This window comes from Salvelinus sp. IW2-2015, linkage group LG25, assembly GCF_002910315.2.
Source record: "Salvelinus sp. IW2-2015 linkage group LG25, ASM291031v2, whole genome shotgun sequence".
In the NCBI taxonomy this organism is placed as follows: Eukaryota; Metazoa; Chordata; class Actinopteri; order Salmoniformes; family Salmonidae; genus Salvelinus; species Salvelinus sp. IW2-2015.
This window is the reverse complement of record NC_036865.1, coordinates 5746075-5765440: the sequence shown is the minus strand read 5'-3', so window position 1 is coordinate 5765440 and position 19366 is coordinate 5746075. Positions and strand designations below refer to the sequence as shown.

General features: G+C 44.7%; 1 protein-coding gene across 3 annotated transcripts in view; it reads left to right on the top strand.

Annotated features, from left to right (window-relative positions):
• LOC111951901 (regulator of microtubule dynamics protein 2) overlaps positions 1-18923 on the top strand; it is a 94047-nt gene extending 75124 nt beyond the window's left edge. For all 3 annotated transcript variants that reach the window (XM_023970224.3, XM_023970225.3, XM_023970226.3), the window contains exons 6-11: positions 12094-12169; positions 13344-13421; positions 14298-14396; positions 15992-16045; positions 16182-16262; positions 16397-18923. In XM_023970224.3, the coding sequence (XP_023825992.1) occupies positions 12094-12169; positions 13344-13421; positions 14298-14396; positions 15992-16045; positions 16182-16262; positions 16397-16453 (445 nt within the window). In that variant the 3' untranslated portion in view covers positions 16454-18923. The remainder of the gene's footprint in view (positions 1-12093; positions 12170-13343; positions 13422-14297; positions 14397-15991; positions 16046-16181; positions 16263-16396) is intronic.
• Positions 18924-19366: the final 443 nt, after the last annotated feature.

The window sequence follows — 19366 nt, the reverse complement described above, 5'->3', positions numbered from 1 at the left end:
GTAAATGTGATACTTCTAGTCATGTAGTGTATGTGGATACCTGCTCGTTGGACATCACATTCCAAAATCACGGGCATTAATATAGAGTTGGTCCCCCCTTTGCTGCTATAACAGTCTCCACTCTTCTGGGAAGGCTTCCACTAGATGTTGGAACATTGCTGAGTGGACTTGCTTCCATTCAGCCACAAGAGTATTAGCGAAGTCGGGCACTGATGTTGGGCAATTAGGCCTGGCTCGCAGTCGGCGTTCCAATTCATCCCAACGGTGTTTGATGGGGTTGAGGTCAGGGCTCTGTGCAGGCCAGTCAAGTTCTTCCACATCGATCTCGACAAGCCATTTGTGTATTGACCTCGCTTTGTGCACGGTGGCATTGTGATGCTGAAACAGGAAAGGACCTTCCCCAAACTTTTGCCACAAAGTTGGAAGCACAGAATCGTCTAGAATGTCATTGTACACTGTAGCGTTAAGATTTCCCTTCACTGGAGCTAAAGCCCAAACCATGGATAACAGCCCCAGACCATTATTCCTCCTCCACCAAACATTACAGTTGGCACTATGCGTTGGGGCAGGAAGCTGGCATCCGCCAATCCCAGATTCGTCCGTAGGACTGCCAGATGGTAAAGTGTGCTTCATCACTCCAGAGAACGAGTTTCCAGTCCAATGGGGGCAAGCTTTACACCACTCCAGCCAACACTTGGCATTACGCATGGTGATCTCAGGCTTGTGTGCGGCTGCTTGGCCATGGAAAACCCATTTCATGAAGCTCCTGATGAAGTGTTTATTATGCTGACATTGCTTCCAGAGGCAGTTTTGAACTCGTTATTGCAACCGAGGACAGACGATTTTAACGCGCTTCAGTGCTTGCTGGTCCCGTTCTGTGAGCTTGTGTGGCCTACCACTTCTCGGCTGAGCCGTTGTTGCACCTAAACGTTTCCACTTCACAATAATAGCACTTTGACCAGGGCAGCTCTAGCAGGGCATAAATTTGATGAACTGACTTGTTGGAAAGGTGGCATCCTATGACGGTGCCATGTTGAAAGTCACTGAGCTCTTCAGTAAAGACATTCTACTGCCAATGTTTGTCTACGGAGTTTGCATGGCTGTGTGCTCGATTTTAAACACCTGTCAGCAACGGGTGTGGCAGAAATACCCGAAAACCACTCATTTAAGGGGTGTCCACATACTTTTGTATATATATTTGCAAACATTTCTAAAAACATGTTTTCATTTTGTCATAATGGGGTATTGTGTGTAGATGGGTGAGGAGAAAAATGAATTAAATTAAGTCGAGAGGTATGATCAGTTTCTGAAGGCATTGGCTAAATAGATTTAATGTTGTGTGGTTATTCTTGTTGTGTTGGTGATAGTTGTATTGGTTCATGTTAATAAGCCTCATAGGGGCTCCCATGTCATCTACCTTCTTCTCAGAGAGAGTCCTTCTCAACCAAAGTTTGATGTTCATATTGAGCACTCCACCATTTAGTTTTGTAAATTCAACCACCTCTCCTTATATCACCTCTGTGGCACATCACTTCCTGAAAATCTAAAGTAGATATAAACCCCACCTGGTTTTGATTAAAAAGTGTACCACCTTGCTTGGTGTGTAGAGAAAAATCCCCTTGCTTTTAATTAGTTCTCTGGAGTAGAAAGTAACCGCATGGATCCTGTTTGTGTTTGTGGAGGCCCCAATGCTGCATTCCTCATCTGAAACACTGGGGCCTGTCTGGACTTGACTGCTCATCATAGACCAACGAATGGAATACAGCTATAGTAGATTCTACTAGATTAAGCCCTCTGATTCTCCTGAAACTGTAAAGTTATTTCCCATAATGCACTGCTGAAATATACAAATTTGCCACCAATATAAATGGTGTGTGCGATACGTGCTAATCATATTTTGTTGACCTGCATATTGCTAGTTATTCATCTCCCTCACATATAGCATAAGGAACCGATCCAACCTGCTATACGGTCCTCACCAGTTTTAATGTCATGACCCTAAACAAACCTAAATGAGTTTGTAGAGTTGCAAGCGTGATGTAGTCATTGAGTGCATGGCATATGAGACCATATAATCACATTTTGACTACTTTAATACACTAATTTGTCCAAATACTTATGATTTCGTCAAACAAGGGGAGTAGATACTGTGGTATCCCGGGAGGTCTACCCCCGGAGGTTGGCTGATAGAGGGGAGGTACGTGCCGCGATATTGACTCCCTCTGCTGGGAGTACCTGTGCTGGGCACCCCGATGCTGACGGCACCAATTAAGGGAGAGTGTCAACCAATACAAAACCTCCGATTAGTAGCGGACGTAGCCCAGCTGAAAGGTGGTACGTCGTAGGAGTCTAGCCCGAGTCAGTTCCTGGTCAAGTTAACGGAGGAAGATGACGTGGAGATGTATTTGTGCACCTTCGAAAGGACAGCGCAGCGTGAAGGGTGGCCCAAGCCCAAGTGGGACAGCCTTTTGGCACCCTACCTCTCCGGGAAGGCCCAGAAGGCCTACTTCGACTCGAACGCTGACCAGACAGAGCATTATGAGGGACTCAAACGCGAGATCCTGAGTCACCTTACCCAAGGGCTGTCTACTGACTGACGTACTATCCCTCCCAATAATCGATAAGGTTGTCCTGGTTCGGTACGTTCGGTCCCTCTCCTACGAGTATGCAGGACCCCCAAAGCTTGGAGGATTTGCTGACTGCGGTGGAGACCCACCAGAACACCCAGGACCTGCTGAAAGGACCCCGGGCAGAGAGCGCAGACTTGGCTTGAAGGGGGAAGAAATGTACCGAGAGAGATGAGGGGCTGAATGAGGCCCAGACGGAACCAGCCGTGGCCGTGAAGCTTGCGTGGAGCTGCCCTGGCCGGGAGGAGTCCATGCCCTCCGCGCACTGTCGCCTGTGCAACCCATGCCCAGCCGCGAGAGGTCTCCACTGGGCCCGAGTCGGACCAGGAGGGAGAAGTTATTTTGTTACGTTTATTTTATGTTGCCCAGTAAAGGCGTTTTTCCTGACTAGAGCCTCCCTGTCTCTGTGTCCATCTCTGTGCGCTCAAACCAAACGCCCCACGGTTTACCACAATACATAAAGTGCTTTTATGTCTAAAGAAGATGTGTATGAAAATACTTTATTATTCACTTGTCAATCGTTCGATCTCAAATCAAAAATGCTTGAGCAGAGACAAAATAAAAATGTTAGCTTCACTGTCCAAATACATATGGCAAGGACTGTAACTTGCAGTATGTTATGTGTACTTGCAAACACATTGTTTTACGAAGGCTAATCTTTTCCCCAGTGTGTGCATTTTCTAGGATTTACCAGTGAAATTGTCATTTGTGAACCAAACCTATCTTCGCTGAATGTTATTGGCCTCTTTAAATTGCTGTGTGTATTTTCCCATGGAAAAGTGTCACAGGGTGCCATGTGCCTGCTCTGTGAGCCAACAGTCCTGTTTGCCTTGCTCGTTAGGAAATAATTAGCGTTAGCTCATTCACACATACCACAGCTCACTGTTGTCAAGTAAAAGAGGGAGACATTTCCGTGTTTGTTTAGTTAATTAAGAACTACAGCTTAATCCTATATCCACTAATGGAGTTTGTAAGAAACTTAAAGCAGTTTGGGTCCGTGCCCCAGTTTAATGGACAGATGGGAAATTAGATAAAGCTCCCAGTTTGAGGTTGGAGTGCGTGCGTAAGTGTGGGGGACGGGCACTTAGGGCCAAACCGTTCCGGTGTTGCAAGATAGTTTATAAATCTGGGTTAACACTGTTTATTCTACTTACCATTTCCGTGAGAACTTATTGTCGTTCCTCAGACTTCTCAAACTTACCCCTTGGCAGGCGTTGGTTTATGCTTGTTAATTATGATTTACATTTCCTCATACTATAAAACGACTGTCATGGTGTCCCCCCCCCCCAATTTTTTTTTTACAAGAACACTATCCACTTTTGTTCCATTGCTCTTTTCTAAGAACATTAGCTCATCTACTCCCACACACAGGTTGCCCAGGATTCAGAGTTCCTCCACCCCTGTGCTGTTTAGGTTTAGCCTGGGGTGCTGTCTGCCTGCTGGTCCTCTCTCTGAGTTCAATGAGTTCTCTATGTTTGGATCTGATGCTGAAATTAATCTGCTGCTTCCGCCAAGCAGTTGACACTTGCCCCCCCCCCCCCCCCCTTTGTCTTGTGGAGTGGGAGTGGAGTGGGAGATTTCAAGGAAGAAGTGGATTGTAATAACCTTGCGCAATGTCCTGGCGATGACGGTGCTTTTCTCTGTTTCCTGTGACGCCGTCCACCTCTCTTGATCTCTCCCTCGCTTCCTTTCTGTAAAAAGTTATGGGGGATATTGTTTCAGCAGGGGAAAAACCCCCAAACAACATGGGGGGGGGGTCCCCTGGGGCCAGACACACCACTTCTCACCCTCGCATCCACTCTCTTTCTCCTCCCTCTCTGCCTCTGGAGTCAAGGTGCTGTTTCACACATCGCAAATGTAAACTTTAAGCATTGGCTTATATTTCTACTTGAGAAATTGGCTTACGGTAGAGCTGCTGCCAGACTCATTAAAAAAAAAACGAATCTCAAATGGCAGGTGCAAATACCCTTCTTTGACACATTCTAACATACATCCTAGAGACCTTTATCGGACAGTCATATCCAGAAAGACTCACTGTAAAGTGTCTTGATGAAGCATTGGTAGGGGTATATAGGGACCGGACCTTTTTTTGGGCATAACAGTCTTTCCCTAGTTTCTAGTTTTTTTTTTTTTGCAGCGGTGGCAACCACCGTCCAACTGGCAACCGCCGTGTCAGCGTGCCCGCCACAGGAGTCGATAGAGCGCGATGGGTCAAGGACATCCCGGCCGGCCAAACCCTCCCCTAACCCGGATGACGCTGGGCCAATTGTGCGCCGCCTCATGGGTCTCCCGGTCGCGGCCGGCTGCGACACAGCCCAGGATCGAACCAGGATCTGTAGTGACGCCTCTAGCACTGCGATGCAGTGCCTTAGACCGCTGCACCACTCGGGAGGCGAAATCAGTAGTTTTTGCTAACTTCATTTTATGTGATGTCAGAGCTCCAGTCCGCCCACATCGTAAATCATGAAGTTGAGTTTCGTTGGCTATGCCAGAGCAGCGTTACATGCTGAATAATAATACTTAACTCGGCCTAACCACTGAGAGACAGGAAAAATGTCCTGCGGTTAATATTGAGACAGCCCTCACCTGTGAGATGTTCCATATGAACTGTGATTAGTACGCACCTCTGTTATGCTACTCTGTGTTTCTCAACTCCACTCCACTCCCCTGACTTCACTTTAGATTTATAGCTGTTAATCATATTATATTGAATAGGACTACATAAAAACAAATGGAAGAGTTGTTGTTTTTCACTACAGTGTTTGCAGTCGTGACAATCGCTAATGTTCCTCGACAAACGATCATTTGTACAGTTTCTTCTAGGCGGTTAGACGCTGCTTCTTTACAGGCTTGTTATTCATTGTCACTACATCAACTTGTGGTTATAAATGTGTTATGCATGGGTTAAATAGGGTTATAGGGTTTTGGGGCGTGTTACCCTCGTGGCTCCCTAGATACTAACTGTTGGGACCTTTTAGGCCATCTGGCAGACTACTTTACCTCCCCTAACCTTAATAGTCAGTATTTTATTTCGGATCCCCAGTAGCTGTTGCATAAGCAGCAGCTACTCTTCCTGGGGTCCACACACTATATAAAACCATGAAATTATGCAGAACACCAATAGACAAGAAGGGCTCAAGGACAGAACTGCACAAATTTAAAATGAGAATAAAACCAGATAAAGGTCCTACTGACAGTTACCCACATTGCTGACAGTTACCCACATTGCTGACAGTTACCCACATTGCTGACAGTTACCCACATTGCTGACAGTTACCCACATTGCHGACAGTTACCCACATTGCWGACAGTTACCCACATTGCYGACAGTTACCCACATTGCAGACAGTTACCCACACATCAATACATACACTGAGTCTACAAAACATCGAGAACACCTGCTCTGTCCGTGACAGACTGACCAGGTGAAAGCTGTGATTCGTTATTGATGTCACTTGTTAAATCCACTTCAATCAGTGTAGATGAAGGGGAGGAGACAGGTTAAAGAAGGGTTTTTAATCCTTGAGACAATTGAGACATGCATTGTGTATGTGTGACAAGATTTAAGTGCCTTTTTGAATGGGGTATGGTAGTAGGTGCCAGGCACACCGGTTTGTGACAAGAACTGCGACACTGCTGGGTTTTTCACGCTCAACAGTTTCCCGTGTGTATCAAGAATTATCCAGCACCCAAAGGACATCCAGCCAACTTGACACAAGCATTGCAGTCAACATGGGAAGTGTAGAGTGTGGAGTCCATGCCCTGATGAATTGGGGCAGAAAAGGGGTGTGTCACTCTATTAGGAAGGTGTTCCTAATGTTTGGTATACTCAGTGTATACATATGCCAAAGATCTATTTAGGTCAGACAGGGGACAAACAAACCATTTATCCATCCATCCACCGGCCGTATTTATTCATTAACAGGTAGCTAGTTGGTCAGTGGTGTAGGACTTGCTACAACATATCATCACACAGCAGAATGTTTTCATTGGAAGCCAGTCGGCTAAACGCTGCAGATAGCATCTCCGCTATCTCATCGCGAGCCAACCAGTGGTGGTGTAGCCGCACCTCGCGCTGCCATAAGAAAATAAACAAGTACCGTTTTGTTACCGTTATATACAATTCGCCCACCATTTGCTTTGGCAGATAATAGATAAAGATGCTTTTGTAAGTGTGGTGTGGGTGGCACTTGATTTATCGCTGTCTTATTTTGCAACACCCACTGTATAGGTGGTTTTAAAGCACATATGAATCACATGGAGCATATGCAAATTGGTACACAGAGCATACACACAATCCTAATACTTTTTTGCTAATCAGGCAACAGAATGTGAACATTGGCGGTTGGCACAACACACTTTTCTCAGAACCCACAGCTACAGGCTGGGGATAAAACACACACCATCTTCCACTGTTTTATTTTGCCCCTTCCTTGTTCCCAGTGTCCCCTGTATGTTAAAGCTGCATTCTGGGATTCGAAAAACTAAACACAACACTTCACTTGTTTTGGACTAACAATCCATGAAATCCAAGCGATTGTTTTGACCATATTTTGGAGCTATACACTGGCAACCATTCTAGAATTGAAATGAGCATTGAACAGCTTCCTAAAGTACAGATTGGAGCTTTAATTGGGATAGAGAACAACGGAAAAGAGGGAAAGCAGCTGATCTTATCTCTCCTTCTCAAGTTGTTTAATGAGGAGCTTGTCTGGGAGGTTTCGCTATACCCACAATAACATTGCTAAATGTGTACAACCGAAAGGTTGCTGGTTTGAATACCAGAGCCGACAAGGTGGGGAGAAAAATCTATCGCTGTGCCCTTGTCGGATGAGAGGGATTTACCCCAGACACCCGAACAGGCCCTCATCCCCGTCATTCGCAGAAAGTGACGGAGGTTGGAAAGAGACGGAGGTTGGGGTGCCTTGTGAGGATCCGGCGACGAGTGGCTAATCTGCCTTTGTACATTGGCCAATAGTACCGATGGCAATCTCTGGATAATAAAGTGGACGAACTACAAGCACGTATATCCTACCTACCTGACATTAAAAACTGTAATATCTTATGTTTCACTGAGTCGTGGCTGAATGACTAAATGAATAGCATACAGCTGGCAGGTTATGCACTGTATCGGCAGGATAGAACAGCAGCCTCTGGTAAGACAAGGGGTGTCAGCCTTGTATATATGTATATTTGTAAGCAGCAGCTGGTGCATGATATCTAAGGAAGTCTCAAGGTTTTGCTCGCCTGAGGTAGAATATTTCATGATAAGCTGTAGACCACACTATCTACCTAGAGCCTTTTCATCTATATTCTTCGTAGCTGTCTATTTACCACCACAAACCGATGCTGGCACTAAGACCGCACTCAATGAGCTGTATACAGCCATAAGCAAACAGGAAAACGCTCATCCAAAGGTGGCGCTCCTAGTGGCCGGTGACTTTAATGCAGGGAAACTTAAATCCGTTTGACCTCATTTCCTGCTGTGCAAAATGTGCAACCAGAGGGGGAAAAACTCTAGACCACCTTTACTCAACACACATAGACGCATACAAAGCTCTCCCTCGCCCTCCATTTGGAAAATCTGACCATAATTCTATCCTCTTGATTCCTGCATACAAGCAAAAATTAAAGCAGGAAGCACCAGTGACTCGGTCAATAAAAAAAGTGGTCAGATGAAGCAGTTGCTACAGGACTGTTTTGCTAGCAAAGACTGGATATGGATATTCTTGGATTCTTCCAATGGCATTGAGGAGTACACCACATCAGTCACTGACTTCATCAATAAGTGCATCGATGACGTCGTCCCCACAGTGACTGTACGTACATACCCCAACCAGAAGCCATGGATTACAGGCAACATCCACACTGAGCTAAAGGGTAGAGCTGCCGCTTTCAAGGAGTGGGCCTCTAACCCGGAAGCTAATAAGAAATCCCGCTATGCTCTCTGACGAACCATTAAACGGGCAAAGCGTCAATACAGGACTAAGATTGAATCGTAGTACACCAGCTCCGACGCTCGTCGGATGTGGCAGGGCTTGCAAACTATTACAGATTACAAAGGGAAGCACGGCTGAGAGCTGCCCAGTGACACGAGACCACCAGACAAGCTAAATAACTTCTATGCTCGCTTCGAGGCAAGTAACACTGAAACATGCATGAGAGCATCAGCTGTTCCGGACAACTGTGTGATCACGCTCTCCGCAGTCGATGTGAGTAAGACCTTTAAACAGGTCGACATTCACAAGGCCACAGGGCCAGACGGGTTACCAGGACGTGTACTCAGAGCATGCGCTGACCAACTGGCAAGTGTCTTCACTGACATTTTCAATCTCTCCCTATCTGAGTCTGTAATGCCAACATGTTTCAAGCAGACCACCATGGTCCCTGTGCCCATGAACACTAAGGTAACCTGCCTAAATTACTACTGACCCGTAGCACTCACGTCTGTAGCCATGAAGTGCTTTGAAAGGCTGGTCATGGCTCACATCAACACCATTATCCCAGAAACCCTAGACCTACTCCAATTTGCATACCGCTCCAACAGATCTACAGATGATGCAATCTCTGTTGCACTCCACACTGCCCTTTCACACCTGGACAAAAGGAACACCTATTTTATAATGCTGTTCATTGACTACAGCTCAGCGTTCAACACCATAGTGCCCCCTAAGCTAAGGACCCTGGGACTCAACACCTCCCTCTGCAATTGGATCCTGGACTTCCTGACGGGCCGCCGCCAGGTGGTAAGGGTAGGTAAAAAGGCATCCGCCACGCTGATCCTCAACACAGGGGCTCCTTGGGTGCGTGCTCAGTCCACTCCTGTACTCACCGTTCACTCATGACTGCATGGCCAGGCACGACTCCCAACATCATCATTTAAGTTTGCCGATGATACAACAGTGGTAGGCCTGATCACCGACAATGACGAGACAGCCTATAGGGAGGTCAGAGACCTGATTGTGTGGTGCAAGGACAACAACCTCTACCTCAACGTGAACAAGACAAAGGAGATAATTTTGGACTACAGGAAAAGGAGGACCGAGCACGCCCCCATTCTCATCAACGGGGCTGTAGTGGTGCAGGTTGAGAGCTTCAAGTTCCTTGGTGTCCACATCACCAACAAACTAACATGGTCCAAGCACACCAAGACAGTAGTGAAGAGGGAACGACAAAACCTATTCAGGAGACTAAAAAGATTTGGCATGGGTCCTCAGATCCTCAAGGTTCTGCAGCTGCACCATCGAGAGCATCCTGACGGGTTATATCTCTGCCTGGTATGGCAACTGCTCGGGCTCCGACATCAAGGTACTACAGAGAATAGTGCGTACAGCCCATTACGTCACTGGGGCCAAGCTTCCTGCCATTCAGGAACTTTATACCAGGCAGTGTCAGAGGAAGGCCCTAAAAATTGTCAAAGACTCCAGCCACCCTAGTCATAGACTGTTCTCTCTGCTACCGCACAGCAAGCGGTACCGGAGCGCCAAGTCTAGGTCCAAGAGGCTTCTAAACAGCTTCTGCCCACAAGCCATAAGACTCCTGAACATCTAATCAAATGACTACCCAGACTATTTGCATTGCCCCCGCTCCCCCTCTTACACTGCTGCTACTCTGTTATTATCTATGCATAGTCACTTTAAAAACTCTACCTACATGTACATATTACCTCGACTAACCGGTGCCCCCGCACATTGACTCTGTACCTGTACAGAGTCAATGTATATAGCCTCGATATTGTTATTTTACTGCTGCTTTTTTTTAGGTATTTTTGATTTGAGCAACGCACTTAGCCCTAATTGCTCCATGGGCGCTGTAAAATGGTGACCCTGGCCGTGACCCCACTCCCTACAGGTGTCTCAGGGCAAGTTGAGACATGCAAAGAAACGCATTTCAATTGCACACTTGTGTGTAACAGGACAAATATAGGCACCCCCAAATGTCTCTCTTTGTTATGGCAAGCCTAAATTAGTTCAGGAGTACAAATGTGCTTAAAAAGTCACATAATAAGTTGCAMGGACTCACTCTGTGTGCAATAATAGTGTTTATCGTTTTTTTTTAATGACTACCTCATTTCTGTACCCCACACTTACAATTATCTGTAAGGTCCCTCAGTCAAGCAGTGAATTTCAAACACAGATTCAACCACAAAGACCAGGGAGGTTTTCCAATGCCTCGCAAAGAAGTGCACCTATTGGTAAATGGGTTAACATTTAAAAAGCAGACACTGAATATCCCTTTGAGCGTGGCGAAGTTATTCGTTACACTTTGGATGGTGTGTCAGTGCAACCAGTCACGACAAAAGATACAGGCGTCCTTCCTAACTCAGTTGCCGGAGGAAGGAAACTTCTCAAGGATTTCACCATGAGGCCAATGGTGACGTTTTAAAACAGTTACGGAGTTTAATGGCTGTGATGGGGGAGAACTGAAGATGGATCAACAACATTGTAGTTACTCCACAATACTTACCGAAATGACAGAGTGAATAGAAGGAAGTCTCTACATAATACAAATATTCCAAAACATGCATCCTGTTTGGAACAAGGTACTAAAGTAATACTGGCAAAAATGTGGCTTAGCAATTCACTTTTTGTCTCGAATACAAAGTGTTATGTTTGGAGCAAATCCAATACAACACATTCATGAGTAGCACTCTCCATATTTTCAAGCGTAGTGGTGGCTGCATCATGTTATGGGTATGCTTGTAATCATTAAGGACTGTGGAGTTGTTCAGGATAAAAAAATAAATGTAATGGAGCTAAACATAGACAAAATCCTTGAGGAAAACCTGGTTCAGTCTGATTTCCACCAGACACTGAGTTTAATTCACCTTTCAGCAGGACAATAACCTTAAACACAAGGCCAAATCTACATTGGAGCTGCTTACCAAGTAGACCGTGAATGTTCCTGAGTGGCCGAGTTACAGTTTGAACTTAAATCTGCTTGAAAATCTATGGCAAGTTATATAAAAATGGTTGTCTAGCAATGATCAACAAACAATTTGACGGAGCTTAAAGCAATTTCAGGGAGGAAAAAATAGGCAAATGTTGCACAATCCAGGTGTGGAACGCTCTTACAGACTTACTCAGACAGACCCACAGCTGTAAACGCTGCCAAAGGTGCTTCTTCTACAAAGTATTTGAAATAGAGGTGTAAATGCGATTATTTCTGTACTTCATTTTCAATAAATGAGCAACAATTTCTAAAAACATGTTTTCACTTTGTCATTATATATTGTATTGTGTGTAGATGGGTGAGGGGGAAAAAAAATATTTAATCCATTTTGAATTCAGTAAATATGAATTCAACTAAATATGGAATAAGTCAAGGGGTATGAATACTTTCTGAGGGCACTGTATCTGTCTCTCACTTTCAAAAGGCTTCATTGGCATGACAAAATGACATATTCAAAATTGCCAAAGCAACATTGTCGAGCGACTTTCTCAATTCTCTGTCTCTGTTTCTCTAGGTACGCCATAATGTGTGGAATCATGACAGAGTACGAGACTGTGCAGAACAGGATAAAGAATGGCTACATCTTCAAAGTAAGTGATTTTTTTTGACAGACCGTCTACACACAAAGCCATATCTTTATGTAGTCACTGATTCAAGTGTTTGTTTTGTGTGTACTTGAAGCATGTCAGACCTTACCTACATTAGCAGCACCTGAGGTGATGGCAGGCACACAGATGGAGTTTAGCAATAATAAGACAGGGTAACTGAGGTGAGGTCGGGGCGTGTGCTTTTCCAGAACTTCCCCTGTGGTCTCGCTCAGTCAGTGTTGGTTCCCAGCTATGTCGAGGGTCCTCCCCGGTCATACAACCACAAGTTGACAGCCGAAGAATCACCCTCGGTCTTATTTAGGTCAGGTATCCCTCAAATTAAATGTTTAAAAAAAAATCCTATTCATACGGTTATTGTCAGTGCTTGTATACACTGACTGCTGTACAGGCGTTACCCTTATTGACTGTGGGCTCTATTCAGATCACTCCCCTCACTGTCCAGCAGCATACCACCCTACATCCCACGGCTGGCTTGCCTCTGAAGTTAAGCAGGGCTGGTCCCTGGATGGGAGACCAGATGCTGCTGGTGTGGCACTCTTTCGGAGGAGGCACTCTTTCATCTGGTCTAAAAAAATATCCCAGTGCCCCAAGGCAGTGATTGGGGACATTGCCATGTGACGGGTGCTGTCTTTCGGATGAGACGTTAAACGGGTGTCCTGACTCACTGAAGATCCCATGGCACTTAGAGTAAGAGTAGGGTGTTAACCCTGGTGTCCTGGCTAAATTCCCAATCTGTCCCTCAAACCATCATGGCCACCTAATCATCTCCAGCTTAAAATTGGCTGTTTTCTCTCCCCTGTTACTATTCCCCAGGTTGTTGCTGTTAATGAGAATGTGTTCTCGGTCAACTTACCTGCTAAAATAAGGGTTAAATAAATAAAACACCCAGAAGCATGGGTTGCATAACGGCTGAGACTGGGGAAACCGCACGCAGCATTTATATAAAAAAAATATGAGAGAGAGAAAAAAAGAACAGGGGGAGGGAAAAGGAAGAGGGTTGCATGACAAATAGGAGCTTGTGATGCATGTGCGTGTGTGAGAGATTTTTTGTGTGGCATAGTTGTGGGTAGGTGTGGAGCAGGACAGATCAGGTCAGAGGAAAATGTGTGGTGTGATGAATCAACGCTTAATGCCGTCTGTCCTCTTCTGTGTTCAGGATCATCTGGATAAGGCCATCGAGCTGAAACCACAGGATCCTATGTCTTACTACCTGCTGGGCCGCTGGTGCTATGCTGTATGTGACACACACACACACACACACACACACACACACACACACGAACCCAAGTCAACCATACAGTGAGGAATACACTCGCTGAAAAGTGATCAATGTAGAAGCTTTGAGAAGGAGTCATTAGCCTATGGAACGATGGTGGTGGTCAACACACACAGATACACTCATTGACACACACACACACACACAAACACCCTCCACATACCCTCCCATGTGTAGCTAGCTGCAGTCCAAGATGAGTGGCTATTTCTCAGAAGCAGGAAGAAAAAGTCACACCTGATGTTTTGTGAGAGTGAATGTAAAGGGCTTTCTGCTCTGTGTTCACGTTAAATGTTGATCCACTGTTTACGTTCAGGCAGGGGCCCCTCTTTGAAAGGGCCCACGGTGACGGCAAGGCAGTGCTACACCTACAATTGCACATTTCTAAGATGAAAGGGGCGGGGAAGGAACAGTGCGTGCGTTTGACGCAGCAAGTCCATCACATTAGGCCCATTATCTTATTCCTGTAATCAAGTTTTATGGAAAAGGTGTGTGTGTGTGTGTGTGTGTGTGTGTGACTGTTTATCATGATGGGTTGGTTTGTGTTAGGATTAGAAACTGCTTCCATTGCGGATTATATTGTCTCCGCATCCTGAGTGACGGGGCTTTAGGAACATTGGTTAGTATTTTGGAACTGTCTTTCCATGGTGAAAAAATGAAAAAAAGGTGGGGGAAAAGTCATTTTCAGATCCTTTACTCCCATGACCCCTCCTTGTTTAAATGCTACTTGCACTGTTTACACACTGTAGTGTGAGAATCATGTTCACACCATGTTGTTTTAAATGCTTATCTGATTTACCATGTTCTGAAAGGGCTCTATACACTGGTTCTGTTCAGGTGGCTCAGCTGTCCTGGATCGAGAGGAAAATCGCTGCCACATTGTTTGGAGAGCCTCCAAGTGCCACGGTCCAAGATGCGCTGAAGAACTTCCTCAAGGTACTGGGATTCTCCTTGCTACCATAGATTGTGGTGTTTGGCAGTACGTGTTAGTGGAGTAAAGCATGTCAGGCCTTGCAAATATAATTTACCAGTACATTTCTCATTTGCCCAACTGCTAGCTTTGAATATGGACAGCTACACTGTTTCTGTTACTTTCATAGTTCAGTACTGTATACTTTAGCCTGTTATAATCATACAGTCCTTTCAAGTTTTATTTTATTTAAGTAGGCAAGTCAGTTAAGAACAAATTCTTATTTACAATGACGGCCTAGGAGCAGTGGGTTAACTACCTCGTTCAGGGGCAGAACGACTGATTTTTACCTTGTCCGCTCGGGGATTCGATCCAGCAACCTTTCGGTTACTGGTCCGACGCTCTAACCGCCCGGCTACCTGCCGCCCCAAGTTCTCTCTCTTTTAACTCGGCTTTCCTGATCACTGTACATTTAAACTCGGAGAACTCCTCCCTGTGTCCTGCGCACTTGCTGTTAGATCCTCTGCCCTCATGCTCTCTCTCCAACCCATTGAAACATGTAGCGCACATCAGCCTATCGGGTTTAGTGTTGAGTCGGGATTTGCCCAGAGGTCACTTCTGCACCCAGATTGAAAGACCAAACCCCAAGTATTCAGAGGCTTAATCTGTGTTCCCACATTTCACATGTTTATATAGAGAGATGTGAAATTGCCCCTGGCCAAGATTCTCTTGCTTCATGCCTCTTCCTCACGTCGTGTGTATCTCACCCATCAATTGAATTTAAGTGGTCTCTGTTGTAACTTGTCTCTTCTGGCCGCAAGGACTCTGGTAGAGGCTGTTTAGCTTCAACAAACACATCCTGCTGTTATACAACTTGTGCCACTATAACCAAGTACACAAACCGTGACTACATACTACCTAGTGCCCAGGTGTTTCCCTAGTATTCTTCTCACTGTACTATTAATACTCAGGCTATATAGGGTCTGAATTAAGGTAAAGTCAAGTGAAATAGAATTGTCTACGACTAGAGGCAGTATAGTGCTATGGTTAGTCCTTTCTGTAATTGTGTGTGCTGAGCAGGTTCTATGTTTCAATTGCAGTCATTTGCCCAAATCCTGTACCAACCCCCCCCGTACCTGTCCTGGACTGATCTGATGCCATTAGAACGTAAACTGTGAGGCAGTGTTTTTGTTAGCGGTTGTGGTTTTGGTGCCGGTCCAATGGAAGAATACAGACATGTTATTGTGCTATAGGAGGACAGGCTCGTTGTAAAGGCTGGAATGGAATCAATGGAACGGTATCAAACGTATGGGAACCACGCTTGACTCACTTCCATTCATTCCATTCCGGCCTTTACAATGAGGCCGTCCTCCTATAGCTCTTCCCACCAGCCTCCTCTGGCCTTATGGTAACACTTAACTCGGACATTCTCTAGGTTGGCGGGGGAGATTTGTGCTTACAATGCAGGGCTACCTTTTCACAAGAGTATGACTCTTAATCAGGATACAGAGAATCTGGACAGGCATGTTGTCCCAGCCTCAGGAAGCTGAACTCCCGAAAGAGTTGATTGTCAACAAGTGCAGCGTTCTCGTGTTTTTATCATGTTTTCATTCTTTCACAGGTGGAGGAGATCCGTCCCAAGTACTCCAAGTTAAACTATGTGTTTTTAGCCAAGGTAAGTCGGACTGCCCGCGTTGTTGTAATGTTCGCATCTTAGATGAATCTACAGTATATCCAATCGTCAAACGGACTCTGTACGTGCACCGATGGTGATAATGATGAGGAGGAGGAATGTCTTTTTGATTGGTCAGTGTTACAGAGACCTGGGGCAGAAAGGTCAGGCCAGGAAGATGTGGGATGCTGCTGCCTCCATGGAAACCGTTTCCAAAGAGGTGGGTACTGACTGGATTGTCACCGGCTTATTCTCGTGCTCTAAAGCCTTAGTTTTCTCACGTTTTGTCATTGTTGTGGTTCAAAAAGAGATGGATTGTCTCTTTTTATTTCTCTCTCTTTCTCTCTTTCCAAGGATGAGGAGGCACAGAAGGAGCTTGACTACCTTCTCCCTGCGCTAGGTGTTTATTGAGGACGTTTCGAAATGGTTACGTCCTCTCGCTAGGGAGATCCTCTTCACTGGAAGCCACACTATGAATGGAATCCAAATCAATGTCTTCTTTGATTACTGATGGGACAGTACCTTCAATGGGGGCTTCAACATTTTTGAAATACCGGACTCTTGCTAATACTCTCTGGGATTGGAGATGACTGGATCGGCTGTGCACGCTAGGGAACAGTGTTCTGGAGAACACGTTTATCACAGACACAGCTTGATGTCTTGTAAAAGCAGATATCAAAATTCTTTGAGATCTGTTTGCTAAAGAGATTGTGGTAAAAGGGACTGTTTTGACCTATCAGCAAGCAGTTACACCCAGAATCCAATTTCATTGGCTGTTCCTATCTTTGATGTATGTCAATCAATGGTGTTCACTGGGATGTAGATTATCTCCCATCTCACCTTGAAGCAATCTGCAGTCGAGTGTGGAGGACCAGGCAATACTGTAGCTAGAAAATATTTTAATAATTATACTCACCCTGTTGGTTTCAGAAATGAATATGGTCCCCTGTAAACTGCATAAGTATCAATAATTATTCTTGATTAGTTTTTTTATTACACTGAAATAGCCTAGCCTAAGAACTGCTTTAAAAGAAAAATGTTGATGCCTGTTCTTTCTGTTTTAACCCATCTACCAATAAGTGCATTGGAAAACATCACTGGTCTTTGTGGTTGAATCTGTTTGAAATTCACTGCTCGACTGAGGGACCTTGTAGATAATTGTATGTGTGGGGTACAGAGATGAGGTAGTCAATTCAAGACATCATGTTAAACACTATTATTGACCACAGTGAGTCTCGTGTGACTTGTTAAGCACATTTTTACTCCTGAACTTATTTAGCCTTGGCATAACAAAGGGGTTGAATAGTTATTGACTCAAAAGATTTCAGCTTTTCATTTTTAATTTTTTAATAAAAAATTATTAAAAAAGGCTATAACATGATAAAGTGGAAAAATTCAAGGGGTTGAACTACTTTCTGAAGGCACTATAACTATATGTTACCCTATTTCCTATAAAGTACACTACATTTGACCAGGGCCATAGTCCACTAAATATGGAATAGGGCCTCTGGTCAGATGTAGTGCACTAAATATGGAATAGCGGCTCTGGTCAGATGTAGTGCACTAAATATGGAATAGCGGCTCTGGTCAGATGTAGTGCACTAAATAGGGAATAGGGCCTCTGGTCAGATGTAGTGCACTAAATAGGGAATAGGGGCTCTGGTCAGATGTAGTGCACTAAATAGGGAATAGGGGCTCTGGTCAGATGTAGTGCACTAAATAGGGAATAGGGGCTCTGGTCTGATGTAGTGCACTAAATAGGGAATAGGGGCTCTGGTCAGATGTAGTGCACTAAATAGGGAATAAGGTGCCATTTCAGATGCAGACTTGGACATTTTTTAAGTATTCTTTGACCTGCAATGAGTGGACCACTAGTGTAGCTCTGCTGGTTGGCAGGTTTTGTGTTCCTGTCACTGTTGTACATAGACTGAGATGATGGTCCCATCGGATAAGATGAAGGACTCGATAGGGGAAGAAACACGACTCCTAGGGAGAATCTCAATGTCATACTCGTCGCGTCCTCTCTCCTCTTCTCCTTCTCAATTGGAGGAGGTCAGAGGGAAGGGATCTCTGGCTTTCTCATCCAATGGGTTTTGAACATGAGGCGAGGAAAAAGGACTCGAGGAGTATGAAATTGAGATTCTCCATAGGAGTCAAGTTTCCTTCCCTATCAAGTCTTCTGGAAACCATTAACTGGTGCATACTTTATCTGAGAGGTGAAATACAAGAATGATATCATTTATTTTGCCTCAGATTTGTCTGCGTTCCAGTAATATGAATGTATGCTTTTGTTTTATCTAGGGTTGTACACATTGTACCCACTGGGCACACACTGGTTGAATGAATGTTGTTTCCACGTCATTTAAATGAAATTACGTTGAACCAACTTGGAATAGATGTTGAATTGATGTCTATGCCCAGTGGGCAGTGAAGTAAATTTTAAGCAAAAGTCCCGATGGGGTGTGGTATATGGCCAATATACCACGGCTAAGGACTGTTCTTACGCACAACGCAATGCAGATTTCCTGGATACAGCCCATTAGCTGTGGTATATTGGCCATGTATCACAAACCCTGAGGTGCCTTATTGCTATTATAAACTGGTTACCAAAATCATTTGAGCAGTAAAAAGACATGTTTTGTCATACCCGTGGTATATGGTCTGATATACCACGGCTGTCAGCCAATCAGCATTCAGGGCTCTAACCACCCAGTTTATGATATCTTGTAAATTAAATACAGTACATAAAATATTATATAGACACTACTCGAGCCATGTATTTAGAAATGAAAATGCATGGCTCTGGAAACTACTATTCTATAGACACTACTGATCAATGTTATTTGAGTCTGCCATTTTTCAATAAATACGTGAAATCGTGTGTGTGTGTGTGTGTGTGTGAGAGAGGGGGGATGTTGCTGGAATACATGCACACACAACTATTTTTGTACGCAACACTTGATTAAAATCTAATCGGGACATTTTCATTCTATTATCACCCAAATATTTACCCTGGTCTCAGTCCAAATGTAATGGAATAGCAAGGTATGAAAGCAAGTTCTTGCTTGATTACCAAAGGTGAAGTGTGATGTTTTATTTGTACGCCCCCTTCCATTCCCCTTTTTGTGCAGACTGTGTAGTTTGTTCCAGAGCCAATTTAAATTTGTCACTGGATCAAATCCAGTCCGACTTCCCTCCAGTCTGGTCATGTTTCACGTTATTGTTACGGCGTAGACTCATTCAATTACCTCCTAAAGGAACACAGGTGTTTGTTCAGTATTAAAATAACTCCAAATAAATCCTTGGAACGTTGGTTTAGCCTTA